Genomic DNA, 16,162 nt, shown 5'->3' with positions numbered 1-16,162 from the left:
TATAGGTAACCACAGCACATGCCTCCCAGTATATAGGTAGCCACAGCACATGCTTCCCAGAAGATAGTCACAGCAAAAAGAAAAAAATTAATATTTACCTACCTGCCCTCCCCGCAGTCAGCTCCTCATCGCTCCCACGCTTTTCTCTTTGAATCAGGCTTAGATGATGGCGCCTGGGTCGTACAAAGGACATAGGCAGCGGTAACATTGCTGCCTGTGTCCAGTGATCAGTCTATGACACACACAGCAGCCATCACTATTTATTAAAGATCTGTCTGAGAGCCGGATGCAGCCGACAAAAGAGCCACATCTGTCTCCCAAGCCTTAGGTTCCCTACCCCTGCTGTAAGGGATACACAAGTAAGGTGTCACTACGTGAATCCTGGAAATGTATACACTGGAACTTCCATCTCCGGCTATGTATTTAGTCTTATGACTTTACTAAATATTTCGAGGACACGTTATAATTAGGGTTTTTATATCCTTCCTCATGTATCAACTTCAGTTTGCATTAATATTAATATCTTCATTCAGCAGGAATTCTCAAGACACAAATGATTCGAGCTCTGGACAGACAGGACTTCCAGTGATATTGGGGATACAGGCAGTCCCCGGGTTACATACAAGATAGGGTCCATAGGTTTGTTCTTAAGTTGAATTCGTATGTAAGTTGAAACTGTAAATTTTATAAATGTAGATCCAGACAAAAAAATATTTTGCCCCAGTTACTATTGGAGTTTCAAAATTTTTTGCTATAATGGGACCAAGGATTATGAATAAAGCTTCATTACAGACACCTTACAGCTCATCATTGCAGCCTGGGACTATAGTAACATCCAGAGACTTCACCTGAGATCACAGTGGGCAGAGGGGTCCGTCTTTAAGTAGGGGTCGTCTGTAAGTTGGGTGTCCTTAAGTAGGGGACCACCTGTATATTTTTTGGTTTTTCATTATTTTGCACGGTTGTTGATTTTGTTCATGATGCAGGTAGACAGTTCTCATCCAGGGTTTTCTTAAGGCGGCGATATTCACGGCCGACAGCTGTGCCTCCCCCCCTCTCCCATATACAGCTGAACACGCATGTTTACTGCCGGTAGTGAATCTCCCTTGAGAACAAAGGGATTAAAAATTCCCAATGTAATCCTTTTTCTTTAAATTTATTAACCTGTGCTTATGCCGTGGATGATCGAAGTTGGGGGTTTGTCATATAATGGGGGAGGGTTTTGTTCCATTGTAAGGGTGATGGCACACGTATGCGTTTTCATTCCGTTTTCAATCCGTTTTCAATGCGTTTTTAAGCAAAACAGGCCAAAAACTGATTGAAAACTGATTGAAAGCGCATACGTGTGACATCACCCTAAGTGTTGGGGGTCATTTATAATTTGTGACATGTTGCGTCAGTGCACTGAATTTTATTTAAACCAAATGTAAAGGCGCAGGTTTATACTTCACGTATTTTTACTGACTCTTGGGGTGGAGAGCGTTTACACCGAAAAAAAAAAAATTAGCGCAATTTTAAGAAAGCAAATGCAATAAATCAGTCTAAAAAAAACTTCAAAGGGAATAAGCCACGCCCACTTGCCAGAACGACAGATCGAAAGCCAGTGATACTGCTTCCAAAAAATTGAGCAAATCAATTTAATATTAGGCAAATGTCATTGAAACTGTAAACCGTAAACCGTGCTAAAGTTTTTTTTGCATTTCACTTGATAAATGACCCGTTGTATTTTATTATATCCTTATGGTATTTTATATGTTGCAACAATGAACCAAAATCAATCAATAAATTTAAAAAAAATCACCTGGTGCGCTCTTAAAGCTGCTAATCTTATCTTTAAAATGACACCAGAAGCACAGATCTAGGTGCTATAGACCCCGAGATCTTTGAGCTGTCTATCAATCTGGGTGATACCAATTGCGGGTGGGTTCTGTTGTTCTACATTGTCCCGTACTAGCCAATCAGGACTAACAATATAAGACACACCCCATTGACAGGGATTTGTTTGATACCTAGTTCTTATTAAAAAGCCTATTGCGTATAGGAAAATAAATCTAGAATTGTGATTTCAAGTAATTACTAAAACAGCCGCGGGAGCGGGAGGAGCTGAACAGATTGTACAAAGTGTCCTATCTTCAGTCAGCATGTTATAGAGCAAGAACAGCTGAGCAGATTGTACAAAGTGTCCTATCTGCAGGCAGCATGTTATAGAGCAGGAGGAGCTGAGCAGATTGTACATAGTGTCCTATCTGCAGGCAGCATGTTATAGAGCAGGAGGAGCTGTGCAGATTGTACATAGTGTCCTATCTGCAGACAGCATGTTATAGAGCAGGAGGAGCTGAGTATATTGTACATAGTGTCCTATCTGCAGCTAGCATGTTATAGAGCAGGAGGAGCTGAGCAGATTGTACATAGTGTCCTTTATGCTGGAAGCATGTTATAGAGCAGGAGGAGCTGAGCAGATTGTACATAGTGTCCTACATGAGTAAATTGTACATAGTATCCTATAAGCAGGAAGCATGTTATATAGCAGGAGGAGCTGAGCAGATTATACATAGAGTCCTATCTGCAGGCAGCATGTTATATAGCAGAAGGAGCAGAGCACATTGTACAGTGTCCTATCTGCAGGCAGCATGTTATATAGCAGGAGGAGCTGAGCAGATTATACATAGAGTCCTATCTGCAGGCAGCATGTTATATAGCAGAAGGAGCTGAGCACATTGTACACAGTGTCCTATCTGCAGGCAGCATGTTATAGAGCAGGAGGAGCTGAGCAGATTATACATAGAGTCCTATCTGCAGGCAGCATGTTATAGAGCAGAAGGAGCTGAGCACATTGTACACAGTGTCCTATATGCAGGCAGCATGTTATATAGCAGGAGGAGATGAGCAGATTATACATAGTGTCCTATCTGCAGGCAGCATGTTATAGAGCAGGAGGAGCTGAGTAAATTATACATAGTGTCCTATCTGCAGGCAGCATGTTATAAAGCAGGAGGAGCTGAGCAGATTATAATTAATGTTCTATCTGCAGGCAGCATGTTATATAGCAGGAGGAGCTGAGCAGATTGTACATAGTGTCCTATCTGCAGGCAGCATGTTATAGAGCAGGAGGAGCTGAGCAGATTATACATAGAGTCCTCCTATCTGCAGGCAGCATGTTATAGAGCAGGTAGAGTTGAGCTCTATACTGCTATAGACCAGGCTTTATGTAAATGTGACAGGCACCCTTTATAATATTCAGTAGAGCAGAGCCTCTCTTTTTAGTCTATACACCAGTGACAGCCTGAATGAGGATCCACAGAACAGAAAGTTGTAAGATTATTAGCTCGTCACGTACAGTCTCTTGTCTGTAAGTTTTCCTTGACTTTTGTGCCCTCTACCTGGTTTGAACGCTTCAGTATGCTGGTCATCCTCCTGAACTGTGTCACCTTGGGAATGTTCCATCCTTGTGAAGACGTCGCCTGCGATTCCCAGCGCTGCACAATTCTGCAGGTAAGCAGGTTATCGCTCAGGGACATTGTGTTGACTTGTATTTTTTTTCATGTGACTGAAATGACTAAGTTCTGCGCTGGAGTGTTAATTTATTCATGAATCCAGTCTGTTATTACCTCCAGAAATATGTATGCATGTGTTTTTCATCATTTTTTTAGTTTCTCAAGTAAACTAAACACAGATCACAAAAAAAAAAAAAATACCCAAGTAAATACTTTGAAGCCTGTAGGAGTTGACATTGAAGAATGTGTTGGCTCGAAGGGGTGAGTAGGGTGGACAGCAAGTTCTATCAGAACAAGGTGGGGTACGGAAACCCTTTTACAGCCAGTGTGTGCGTTATTATCAAGCAAGTACAGATGTTTCACCACTATTTTAGCTTAATTTTGGTTATAGACTCCAGATTTCTATGTTTGACAGGTTGCAATACACAATAAAACCTCAAGGTGGCCACAAGTAGTCATAGAATATCACTTTATGGCACAATGCTGCAAAACAGTATTGTCTTGAGAAGCTACACACCTCACAACGCTTACATAAAAGGAAAAGTAAGTATAGAAAATCAAGTGGGTACTGTCAAGACAAGGAAGAAGCACAAACCCTCTGTCTCCAACAATCTGCCTACTTGCTTGAACTCTGCTAAACCTTAGGAGACAACTGGATGGTAGTCCCTAGCCTCGATAAATGCACAGTACAGTAGACAGACAAATAAAAAAGACCCGAAAAACAGAAGTCACATAAACTGAGTCAAAACCATGATGGCGGCAAGGTACAAAAATGTGAGGCAGAAGAATAGTCAAGGTACAAGGAAAAGGTTAATAACATAGTATACGTTATCACCAAGAGCCAGAAGACAAATATTTAACACGCACCTGTATATAGATCAAACAGGAACACATTCAGTTACTGGATACCGCCCCAGAAGTTGAGTGGTGCCCGCTCCAGCAAACTCATAGGAACCCATTTTCAGTCAACAACCCTTTTCATAGCAGGCATTTAGATGTACTATAATTCAATCTCCTGAATTAGTTCATGCAAAAGTTCTCACAGTAACCCACTGACTGGTTTAACTTTGGGATACTCCTAAAGGTGTTGACTATGTCCTCTTCTCATTTTTAGCCCTGGCACATGGTTCAGTTCTCTACCTCAGTATTATACCATTTAATGGATGCCATGACTAAGAGCAGTGTTTTGCTCAAAAAGCGTAGGTTTGTTACCTACTCATCTGTGATGTTTTTAAAAAGAGTTAATTAAAGATTGTGAACTTTTAAGGATGTGCTGCAACTTTTTTTTTTCCAAGTGTTCACCATTTTAGAGATGGCTGACCTGGACAAGTAAGGAGATCCTTTTAAATGGCACCAAAGGGTTTGACAGTGGCAGGGTTAGCAGACAAGCCAAGGTCAAGGCCGGCAGAATTTTTACTTAAATTAGTTTTTTAAGGAATCCTAGAAAAAAAACCTGTGTACTCACCCTTCTCCAGCTTCCAGTTCCAGTTTTGCTCTGTATTGAGGGTTTGCCCGGTACGTCAACTCCTCTACATCAAAAGTGACATTCCTTGGTCATCCTGCCAAACACTTGAAAACCTCAGAGACATGAAGACCAGTCCATGGACCACATTTATTAATCAGACTGCACATAAATTCATAAATACATGTACAAACTGCACTATGTACGCCGCAACATAAAACTGTGCACAGAAAGGGGCATTCCGGTTGGGGTTTGCGGCGGCCACCACATTTATGTTGGAAGTCCAAAATAATTGTGGAAAATGCCCCTTAAACTGAGTCTAGGTGCCCGCAGGGTGCGCCAGATTCATATCGACCGTGCTCTGGTCTTCATGGATCTGGTGCACTTTACAGGATAATGGGGAAAACTTGACTACGTGCCCCACTATGCTGTGGCCCCATGTGTTTGCTCTGGAGTTCATGGTACAAATCTCACCAGCTATGGACAATATAAAACTTCTGGTCTACATCTTTCTCAGAAGCAGAGTGTCACAGTTCGCAGGGACAACTGTAGGAGTCTCTTAGGGAAGAGTCTTTGCACCAGTGCGGGAGATGATGGTACTATCTGACACCCGGGACCGGAGTCTAAGTGGCACCTGGCCTCCGCCAGAGCGCGCCGCAAAGCGGGATAGTCTTGCTGTGGCGGGGTGCCACCAGGTCGTTCCATGGGTGCGACTAGCCCGCGGTGGCAGCCAAGTAGTGCGGAGGGAGATGCAGGACACAGTCCGAGCCTGGGGTGACAGCAGGAGAACAGCTTGGTAGGATCCACAGGGCCTCACGGCAGGAACACGGGAGCTGGCACACGGTACAGGCAGGCAGGAACTGGTACACAGAACAGGCAGCCAGGAATGGATGACAGAACACAGAGGAACACTGGTTACACGGGAATACGGAGGAACACTGGAAACACAACAACACTGTAGGGCTTTCACTTAGCAGGAACTGATGCTGACGGTCCAGCGAGGCAGGAAGGGAGGTGCCGGATTAAAAGGGCAGGCCGGATTAACGAGCTCCAATCAGGAGGGCGCTGGCCCTTTAAGTCTAGGAGAGCCAGCGCGTGCGTGCCCTAGTGAGCTAGGACATGCGCGGCCAAGACGGGAAGCAGGAGCGTTGGAGAGGTGAGTCAGGCCTGGGTGTGGAGTATGGGGACGCAGCGTAGAGGGGCACGAGTGTCCCCACGATCCGCGAAAAGGATCGCGGTTGCATCCGTGACAGAGTCATAGATCACAGAACCAGGCATGGAGTCCCAAAAGATCACTTGTTAGCCCAGAATCTAATACAGTAGAAAGCTCCCAATTTGTTGTTTCCTATGGTCTATTATTTCCATGGGGCTCTTTGAAGAATATTACGTAGTGGGCCCAAGAATCTCCTATTCAGCACTAGAACCAGCACAGAACCTGGGTTTCGAAGCACTGATGGATACAGATTCCTTGGCTAACAGTCCAAATGATCCAACTTTATCCAGCTGTAGGACCTCAAAGCAAAATCTATTCCTGGCTTCCAACTATAATGTATCATCTTATATAGGCCCCTTAGACTCCAGGGCCCCGAATTCTCTACACTCCATCACCCCTGACCGTGAACATGGGTGACTTCCGGTAGGTGACAGCTGCCGAATGAAGGCAACTTTGTGTTGAAGGCAAGAAACAATGGTTGATGGAAATTTCTTTTTGTTATTGTGCGTTCGTTTATTTTTTTTTTAGCTATTATTATTTTTATGTTTCCTGCTAAATGATATTTTTCGCTTTTATTGCAGGGATTTGATGACTTCATTTTTGCATTTTTTGCCGTGGAGATGATTATCAAAATGTTTGCTCTGGGAATATTTGGCCAGAAATGCTATTTGGGAGACACGTGGAATCGATTAGATTTCTTCATCGTTATCGCAGGGTAAGTGCTCTCGTTGTGTTTGCCGTGTTGTGGATTACTCTCCTAATGTTCCTGCTCAAATAGGATTTTGTCATAATGGGTTTCAGAATAAGCAAAACTGATATGAACATCTATTTTAAGTTGTGCCGTAAAAGAGAACAGTAGTCCAAATGTGACACATTAAATACGCCAAAATTATCAGTCGTGCTGGGAATCGTTTCTATCCCGAATAACAGACAATACAGGAGGATTACTAGCAAAATTATAACATAATTCTGATGATAATAGATCCCCGACCCCACATTTTATGATGGTTTTAGACACTTTCCGAGAGTTGGGTTGGGCTTACTATAAAAAGGGCTAGGCTTATAGGACAGGGGTGGAGCTTAAAGAGAACCTGTCACCAGGGGCCTCATATTCACTCAAGACATGTTGCAGAAACCCCTTACAGCTGCATTGTACATATGTGTTTCTGCTTTCTCTAAGCATTTGCATTACAATATAAGTGTGTGTTATAACTTACCTTGCCCTCTGAGAGAATCCTGTGTTAGGTCCCAGGGGTTGGGCTTTGGTTTGGATGCATTAAAAAAACCAACATGTGACTTGTCTGTGGTGCTCACTCCTCAGCTCTCAGCCCCCACCTTTGTGCTCCTGTACAGCTCCTCCCTCCTGCTCCTTCATATAGCCTGGTGAGCTGACATCAGCGGGGAGGGAGGAGCTGTACAGGAGCACAAAGTTGGGGGCTGATGTCTGTGCTGCAGACTGCTCAGCTAAGTCACATGTTGTTATTTTGAAATGCATCCAAACCAAAGCCCAACCCCTGGGACTACACAGAGGATTCTGTCAGGGTGCTTTGTAAGTTATAACACTATATGGATACTATATACAATATATTATACTGTAATGCAAATGTTTAGAGAAAGCAGAAAGGCAGATGTGTGATGCAGATGTAATGGGTAACCTGTGTTTAGTGAAAAGGAGGTCCCTGGTGACAGTTTCCCTTTACATGGCTTGTCACTAACCTGGGGTTGACACGGAGTAGTAGGTAAGATTTTTTTTTTTTACAGCCCATCTAAACACAGGCTTCATGGTTGGGTAAGGTTAGGGACTTTCACTGAATGGAGAGTTTTATTCATGTAACCCTCTGGCGGTCCACTGGGTCCACCCCTCTCAGTATCAATGGATAAACTGCATATCCTCATACATACAGGGATCTGCTATGTACCTCGGACACACAGAATGCACATGGGGAACTTCCTGGACTAAATTCCTGGCTGTCGACTGCCAGCTTTCCCGGGGGGTGATTTTAATATTCTCATATGGACATTCACAATTAATTTAATTTCTTTGTCATATACATACATTTCTTCAATTGGATGTTTTTCAAAAAAATTTATCCATGTGATGATGTAGTCGCATGTCCCTCAGAAACAAAAAACAGCTTTCCTTGAATACGACCACCACTTCTTGAGTGATTGCACAAAACTACAAATTGTATTGCATATGCCTGGGAGTTACTGCATGTCCCACAGCCATCCTATGGTAATGAACATCTAGATAGTTAAATGCCTCAATGTTGCATACCTAGTCACTAATTCCAGAGTGGGATGATGGTCGTATCCAAGGACACTTCTTTCCTGCTAAGGGACAACCTCTTCACACGGGTACTTTTTTATTTAATAACATGCAATTGGATAAATGTATATGTTTGGAAGATGAATTAAATTAAATGTGAATGCCCGGATGAGAATACCCTTTTAATTTTTACCCTCTTTTTCTTTCTGTGTTTTCCCGGATGTGTTGGCCACTTTTCTCCTTGAAAAACTCAATAAAACTTTAAATGTGGAATTGTTTTGCTATCCATCACCATTCGTGAGCATTGAGTCTATTAGTTTCATCACTCACTATGCTAATTAATCTTTCTACTGCCAAGTGGGCTGTACTATGCTGTCTGGGCCGCCCACCTGACAGTAGGGAGGCCAATTATCATTATTGGGTGGCAAAATGAACAGCACAGATTGCTCAGGAGCTAGAGAAAAAATTCCAATTGTTCCAGAATCAGAAGATGGGACCTATTAAAGGCTTGAAGTATGTAGAATTGGTGAAAGATCCTCTTTAAAGAGGATCCATCATATTTTTAAAAAATTAAATCTATTTTAGTAAACACTTATATTCCTTATAAAAAAAACAATTCTGAAACATATTTTTAGTTTCGCATTGGGTTTCCCTCTCTTATTTCTCATAGCAATTTTCTAACTAAAACTGACAGCTGGGTGGGGTTAACATTATCCTTGTCAGAGGGGTGTGTCCTTCATTGGGCACCTCCCTCTGATATCACCCCATTGCCAAATTATTCAGAACATTCTAAGAAGAATAATAAAGGAGTGAGAATTCCGCCGCACCATGAATAAAGTTCGGTTGGGGGACACTTGTGAACTGTGTTGGCACTGGTTTTAACCCTTTAAATGCAGTTGGCAAAGCCACATCACCTGGGATCGATGATGCTTGGGAAAATGGATTTAAAAGGTTAACACCCATGATCCGTGCTAACCCTTTAAATGCCAGGGTGGGGGAGAGCCTGAATGCTAAACCCAAACTCCTGGCTTTAGGTTTAGGAACATAAAAAAACATGTGTTAAGAGTCTGTTTATAGCTCAACATAGAAGGTACTGTAAGAGTTCAGGTAAAAGCTATGGACCTATGGGGGAGATTTATCAAGTTTCTGAGTTAAATCTGTTCTAGTTGCCCATGGAAACCAATCAGAGCTCAGCTTTAGTTTTATAAACAGCTGTGGGAAAATGAAAGCTGAGCTCTGATTGGTTGTCATGGGCAACTAGAACAGTTCTGCTGTAAGAGACTTATGATAAATCTCCCCCCATTATATGGAGTTTATGTTAGCAGTCGTCGCATGCATTGTTCTCGGCAGAATGTTTCTGAGCCGCTCAGGGTCCCAAGTTAGTAGTAAAAGGGTTTTCCAGCCAATAAAACATTTTTAACCCATTCTGTAGTACGTTGCCGGTTCGTCTGCCACATGGTCTCAGTATAAAGGGTTTTGCAGGATTTGGTCCTCCGGCCATCACCCACTGTAATGAATCTTCAAGCCTGGCTGTGGTCGGTTTATTATGGGTTAAAATAACTCCAAAAATGATGCACATCTCCTTCAAATCCCCTACGCCTCCCCAGCTGTGTGCGCCCCATCCCCTGCTGATCACTGTTTACATGGCTGCTGCCATAACGTGTCATTCCTGACACATGTCCACCGCAGCCAATAAGTCTACGGCTTACATTAAAGGGGTCTTCCAACAAATACATACTAAACCTTGTAGATCAGAGGGGTCCAACCGCTGGGGCTCTCTCATAGAGACCAACGGAGCAGCATGTCTGTACAAGCAATGTTATATTCTCACATGGAGACAAGGGAGACCCATTCGGAGGATCTATGGAGTCCTAGAATCCTACCTCAGTTGGTGGATAGTGGACAACGGCGGATTAAGACTGTTATGGGCTCTGGGCTGTATGAATATTATAGCCCCTAAAAGTCTGGAAATCACTCCCTAGAGATGGTACAAAAATCAGCTTTTTGGAGAATTGAGGATACGTTCTTTGTGCCTACTTTCAATCAGCGGTTTCAGGATCTTTGGAGGACCTTCATAGGTCCTGAAATGGCTCTTGTGTACATGTGTATTGAGAGCAGGAACTGATGAATGAGAATGTCATGGATGAAGGCCCTTCTCTGTCTAAAATTTGGTGGATGGCCATGGGTCCCCAACAGTGGTCCCCAACCTTTTTTTGCCCAGGGAGCGGCTGTAAACAAAAATCATCTCCAGGGACCGTTGGGGGTGGGGGGGTTGCAGCCTGTTGTCATAGTTTCTTAGCCAAAAATGTATGTTTGCATGCCCCACCATAACTCCCTGTGTGTTTAGTTTAATTTGTGTATATATATATATATATATATATATATATATATATATATATATATATACATATCCTGAAGAAGCACCCCCCACTTATATTGTGCATCATGCCCCCCCTCCCATGTCCCCTTTCCTTTAGCTGCCCCCACCCTCCGCTTCCAATGTTCCCCTTCCCAGCCAAACTCTGTCAAATAAAAAATACTCACCATACGCAGCAGTCTTCTCTTCCTTAACTTCTCTTCTGAATTAATTCATGGTTCTATTGTCGGGAGACACGATGTGATGACATCATGATGCTCGCGGTCAATAGAGCAGTGCATTACTACAGAAATTAAGTAAAGGAAGAGAAGACTGCTGCAGGGGAACACAGAAGGTGAGTATTTTTGGGGGGTTTTAAAGAGGTTGCCTGTGGACCAGAACCAGGTGTTCCACGGCCCGGTCTTGGGCCACGGACCAGTGGTTGGGGAACACTGCCCTAGAAGTCTTGGGCCTCGGACTACCGCCCAAAACACCTATAGTATAATCCACTGCTGATAGGGGGTAAATAGTTTTCATGGGAAAGATCTGCCCCTTAAGGAGACTGTCTTTGCAGTTATGTGGAACCTACATGCCAAAAATTTTGGGTATGGAATCTGCATTTTTTAGGTGATGAAGAGGAAAACTATGTCTTTGGTGCTACATAAAAGACGTCTACTTCCTTTCATAAAGTCTGCTGGCATAACATTGGGATAAACCAGACTTTTGCAGAAGAAAAAGACACCCAAGTGAGTCATTGTTCCTCATCAGTGCAGTGTAGGCTGCAGTGAGAGGCCATAGATATGGGCCAGGAAGATTCCAGCCTCTTAGTAGATGCGGGCACAGTTTCCTCCAGGTCGGACCTGTTTGACCTGTCGGACCTGAAGGAGATTTCTTCTATAGTCTCCACTCCTTCTCCAATGCCCAACCCAACGTGCCAAAAGTGGCGTGCAGGGCAGAAAAAGTTAAAAACTATAGGATATACAACAATGGTGGAGCAACAGAGAGAAATGGGAGGAGAAACAGAGAGATGGGGTAATAGAAAGAAGGTTGCATAGAACGATAGGTGGGGATAACAGAGCCATTGTGGGCATATGGATGAAAAGTGGAAAACCTAGAGAGACGGGGAGGGGGTACAAAGGAGAATTGAGGTCAAAACCAAGAATCCTCTTTCTGTTTGAAAACAAAAATCTAAATTTAAAATTTTGCCAGAATCTCTGACCCATACATGGTCCATAGGAATTACAGTCTAGCACTTGGCTATCGCTTTCAGACATCTTTGAATGAAGAGGCAGGGCACATTTTCGACCACCATTCCTCTTAACTGACCACCATTCTCACTGACGGTGGGGATAAAACATTGTCCTTTGTTACCCCAAAAAACCCAAGGAGGTAGAATGATCATGGGAGATGGAATAACAAAACTATAGAGGCGCCATGTTGGTGCTTATGATTCACAAGTTCTACAACACTTCCCTGAAGACAATTAGGAGGAAAACATTGCAGTCACATTTTCACAAGATTTATGAAAACATGTTCAAATAGAGGCTCGGTTGTCTTTTGTTAAGCCTCAGCAGATGGCATTGACATTAACATTAGCCATGTGCGCTCTCCATTAGCATATGCACAATGTACCGAGCGGCTGCAATGTTTTCAGTTTTGTTGATATGAGATGTGAAGATTGGAGTTCCATGGAGAGAGACCTCCGGGACACAATGCATGGCCACATAGGACAGTGCACAGATTGTCGGTATTGGGGTCTTTTCTGTGGCTGACACTTGACCTGGACATGGGACCTTGCTTGATGACAGTGTCATTAGTATATTCATTTAACAGATGGAGTTATTACCGACACTTCGGTGAAGGTTGCAAAGTAACCTATTAAGCCCCGCCTATGGTAAGGCCTAAGAGGTGGACCAAAATAGCAGCCATGGAAGCCATTGTTAGTAGAGATCCAATGTTTCCATTCTGGTTCGGGGTTCGACCAGGACAAAGGGTTGGCGGCCGATGACAAATTGATGCCCATATCTACAACCCATGGCTATGATTGTCCACCAATCCAGCATTATGTCCGGGTCACATGGGGCCAAACCTGAACGGAAACAGCGGGTCTAATTGTTAGGTTTCTGGTTGAATGACCCAAGACATGTGACATGTTAACGAAACGCTGCAACTCACAACACAACCACTAGGTAGCCAGATATACAGGAGTGGAAGTAAAGCCATGGACAACCCTTGGTGTGATGGGACGAAACTAAACTGAGAGGTTAGCCGCATCATGCATAGTCACAACAAGGGGCGGACAGCAGGTTGAGGGTCTTCTTCCTACTCCTCCTTGGTTCCCTGAACCAGAAGCCGGTCTAACACATTCCACATAGTAGCGTGGGGGAAAATCCACCCTATGCTTTAAAACCCTTGGAGAGTGGCTCCTGTCTTGGTTGACTTGTTCCTTCATTAGATGGTTCACTGCAGAGAAATTTATGGGCACAACGGTAAAAACATCTGACTGCCAGATGATAGAAAGGGTCTCTTTATGAGACAACTGTGACCAGATGACGCAGATTTAGAAGTCAGGCCTATTTCTTCCTTAGCTATCGTTATAGGGCATGTAGGGAATACCATCGCATGCAGGCGGACTCCATACTCCATAGGGTATATGCGTTACTGGGGTGAACCTATGTTTCCTGAGACCAGCTATAAAATTGAGCCCTTTTTGCCACATCCAGTAGTAATTTCTGAGGTTATTTTTTTAGTAAGTGGGTTCTCCATGCAGTTTTACACTGATAACGACTTCAGGTATAAAGTGGAAGATCCTGCTTTGTAGCAGATAACTGCGCCCCTGATGTTGCCGCCCATCTTGATACTTGTGGTGCTGTCTGAGGCAATAGGCTCAACTCGCCTAAAGGCTTGTGCACCTTTGTGTTTTACATTTCATTTTACTGAGAAATGGGTCCAGAGAGAGGGAAACATTGCTAAAATATCTTTAATCATTTCTATGTTAACAACATAATTTTTTCACATAAAATATAATAAATCTCATAACAGTTTGTATTATGTGGTACCCCCAGTGGTAACTATTAATCTACCTGTCCAATTATAGTGCCACCTTCAATACCAACTTAGTTATATTGTCCCTTCACATTAATAATGTCCCAATTGTGCCCCACAATTTTCCCACATTTCCACAAATTCACCTCTTTCCATTCCCAAAGTTATTGGCTCCCACAAAATTACAATAACCCCCTTTGTACCTCCACACAGTACATGTGTCATAATCTACTGTACTAACCTACATTAAGATTATAGTGCCCCCAAAAGTTCTAATAGCGTTTTGTGCCCCTAACTTAATCCATTGCCATAAATTAATAATCCCTCCCTGAATGTGGTGGCTGCTCAGGAATTTGGGCAGTAGACCAAAAGTCTGGGGTACAGGCCCCATATGACTGGTGTTAGCGATGCCATCGGCCATGATCTAAAGGAAGCAGCCATCAGACAAGTCGTAGATCTTCACATTATGGAACCTACTTTTAAGTAAGATTTCGGAAGAAGAGGATCGACCAAAAAAGAAAACGGAAAATCTGGAGTCTCACTTCAAATAATTTGGAATGCTGAACCACATGGAAACTAGTCTAAAACACTCAAAAACAAAATTCTTATGCTGATATGCAAAGCCTTGAAATTAACAACTTGTGCTTAGTTGCCGAACGTGCTAACCACAAGAAAGGAGGGCATCCCACCAATCCGGGCCTACGGAGGAGAGTATTCCTTTAAGTACGAGGTGTTACCCGTTTCCGTTAGCAAATGTCTTATTGTTTTCTTACTTTGGGGGTGGAAAAAAAAGTGACATTTTTTCTTTGCAGTTCTCTCGCTTCAAAACCAAAGCGGACACCTGGTTCAAATTAAAGTCTGCTTCAGCGCACAAGAATCTCCTGGCCGTGGCAAAGAATCCACATAAAAATCTGCACAGCATGGCCAAAAGTGTGGTGTTCCTGAGGCATCAGGCATTTCGGATCTCTTGTTTTACCGACTTCCATGAAGTACATGGGGAGCTGTCTCTAATGAACTGGAATTTCCTGGAAAGGCAACTCCGTGCCTTTAAAGTTGCAGCCCGCAGGATGTCTAGAGAGGGAGGGAGTTTATGAACTATGGATTAAATCAAAAAGAGTCTTTCTAATAAAAGACAAATAGGACATGTTAGCAATAACTGTTAATGGGGGAGTAATTTTGACATAATTTCAAGATATTAGCACATCGCGAAGCTGTTGCGAGGAAGCTGCGACTTCATGCACCGACCCCCTAGTGGGAGGGCAGACTTGTGGTCGCCTGTTCCGCGGGGAAGAGTTCTTTACGGGTTATTTTTAAGGAGCGGTTTCCCACCCGTTGAGTAGTCGGGGAGGTGGAGTCCCTATGCGCATTAAAGCAGCTTATGGGACGGAAAGGAAGAGTTATGGGATCGGATAGAAAACATCTGTATATGGTTGTATGAATCAAACACTTTCCTTGTGGTTGTTTTGGAAGACTGGGCCTTGGGAATTGGGCTGACATTGGACATAGTGCCGCTCCCAAAGTGTGAAAATGTGTATTATTTCTTTCTCTCACTCATATAGAAGCAACATATTATGATTGCCCAAAATTTTCTTTCAATATATTCTTGGAGTGTAGGAGAAAACCAGATCATCCAGAGGAATCCCACACAAACATGCGGAGAACATCCATACTACAGGCAGATGTTCCCCTTGGAAAAAATTTAACCCAGAGTAAAAGCACATTTACACAAATCAGAATTCCGGGGTCACAAGGGTATGCCCCATCTTTCTCATTGGTAGAATCTGAACTAAGGGTCTGGGTTGGGCCAGTTGCAGAAGCCTTTTAGGGGTAGGGGATAAATGTTTCAAGCGGCGTCTGAGATCCCCGATTATCCGCAAAAATGGTAAACACAGATCTGTTGATCCACTCCATGCTCGCAAAACTTCTGAGTTTCGGAAGTCCCATAGAAGTCAATATAACGCACTAGGCCACTCCGTCCATTGAGTTCTATGAGACCTCACTCTTACAGGCTTACAGGATAGACCCTTAGTGTGCAGCCGGTCAGGGGACTTGTAGTTCCTCTTTCTGTGGATCGTTGTGGATGGTGGATACATGTTTAAATTGATACAACTCCTTAACTTTTTACTATTTTTGCAGGTGTGGTGTTGATTTTGGAACCAATATGCAGATTAGGCTCTCTACCATCAGGTGGGTGGTACTAGGTTGGAGCAAACACCTTGGAACCACCCACCTGACAGTAGAGAACCACTTTTGCTACTAGGAAGAGTTGGATTTGGTGATGAAAGGTCCTCTAAAAATATGGTTGGAAGGGGTCGGGAAGATC

General features: G+C 43.3%; 1 protein-coding gene across 7 annotated transcripts in view; it reads left to right on the top strand.

Annotated features, from left to right (window-relative positions):
• The window catches only part of CACNA1G (calcium voltage-gated channel subunit alpha1 G), a 205,551-nt gene that overhangs the window by 101,866 nt on the left and 87,523 nt on the right, over window positions 1-16,162 (top strand). For all 7 annotated transcript variants that reach the window (XM_072112368.1, XM_072112366.1, XM_072112369.1 and 4 more), the window contains exons 2-3: window positions 3,381-3,492; window positions 6,751-6,884. In XM_072112368.1, coding sequence (XP_071968469.1) covers window positions 3,381-3,492; window positions 6,751-6,884 — 246 coding nt within the window. The remainder of the gene's footprint in view (window positions 1-3,380; window positions 3,493-6,750; window positions 6,885-16,162) is intronic.

Source organism: Engystomops pustulosus, chromosome 6 (assembly GCF_040894005.1).
Source record: "Engystomops pustulosus chromosome 6, aEngPut4.maternal, whole genome shotgun sequence".
NCBI lineage: Eukaryota > Metazoa > Chordata > Amphibia > Anura > Leptodactylidae > Engystomops > Engystomops pustulosus.
The sequence above is the reverse complement of the archived record's forward strand: the minus strand, read 5'-3'. Positions and strand labels throughout refer to the sequence as shown.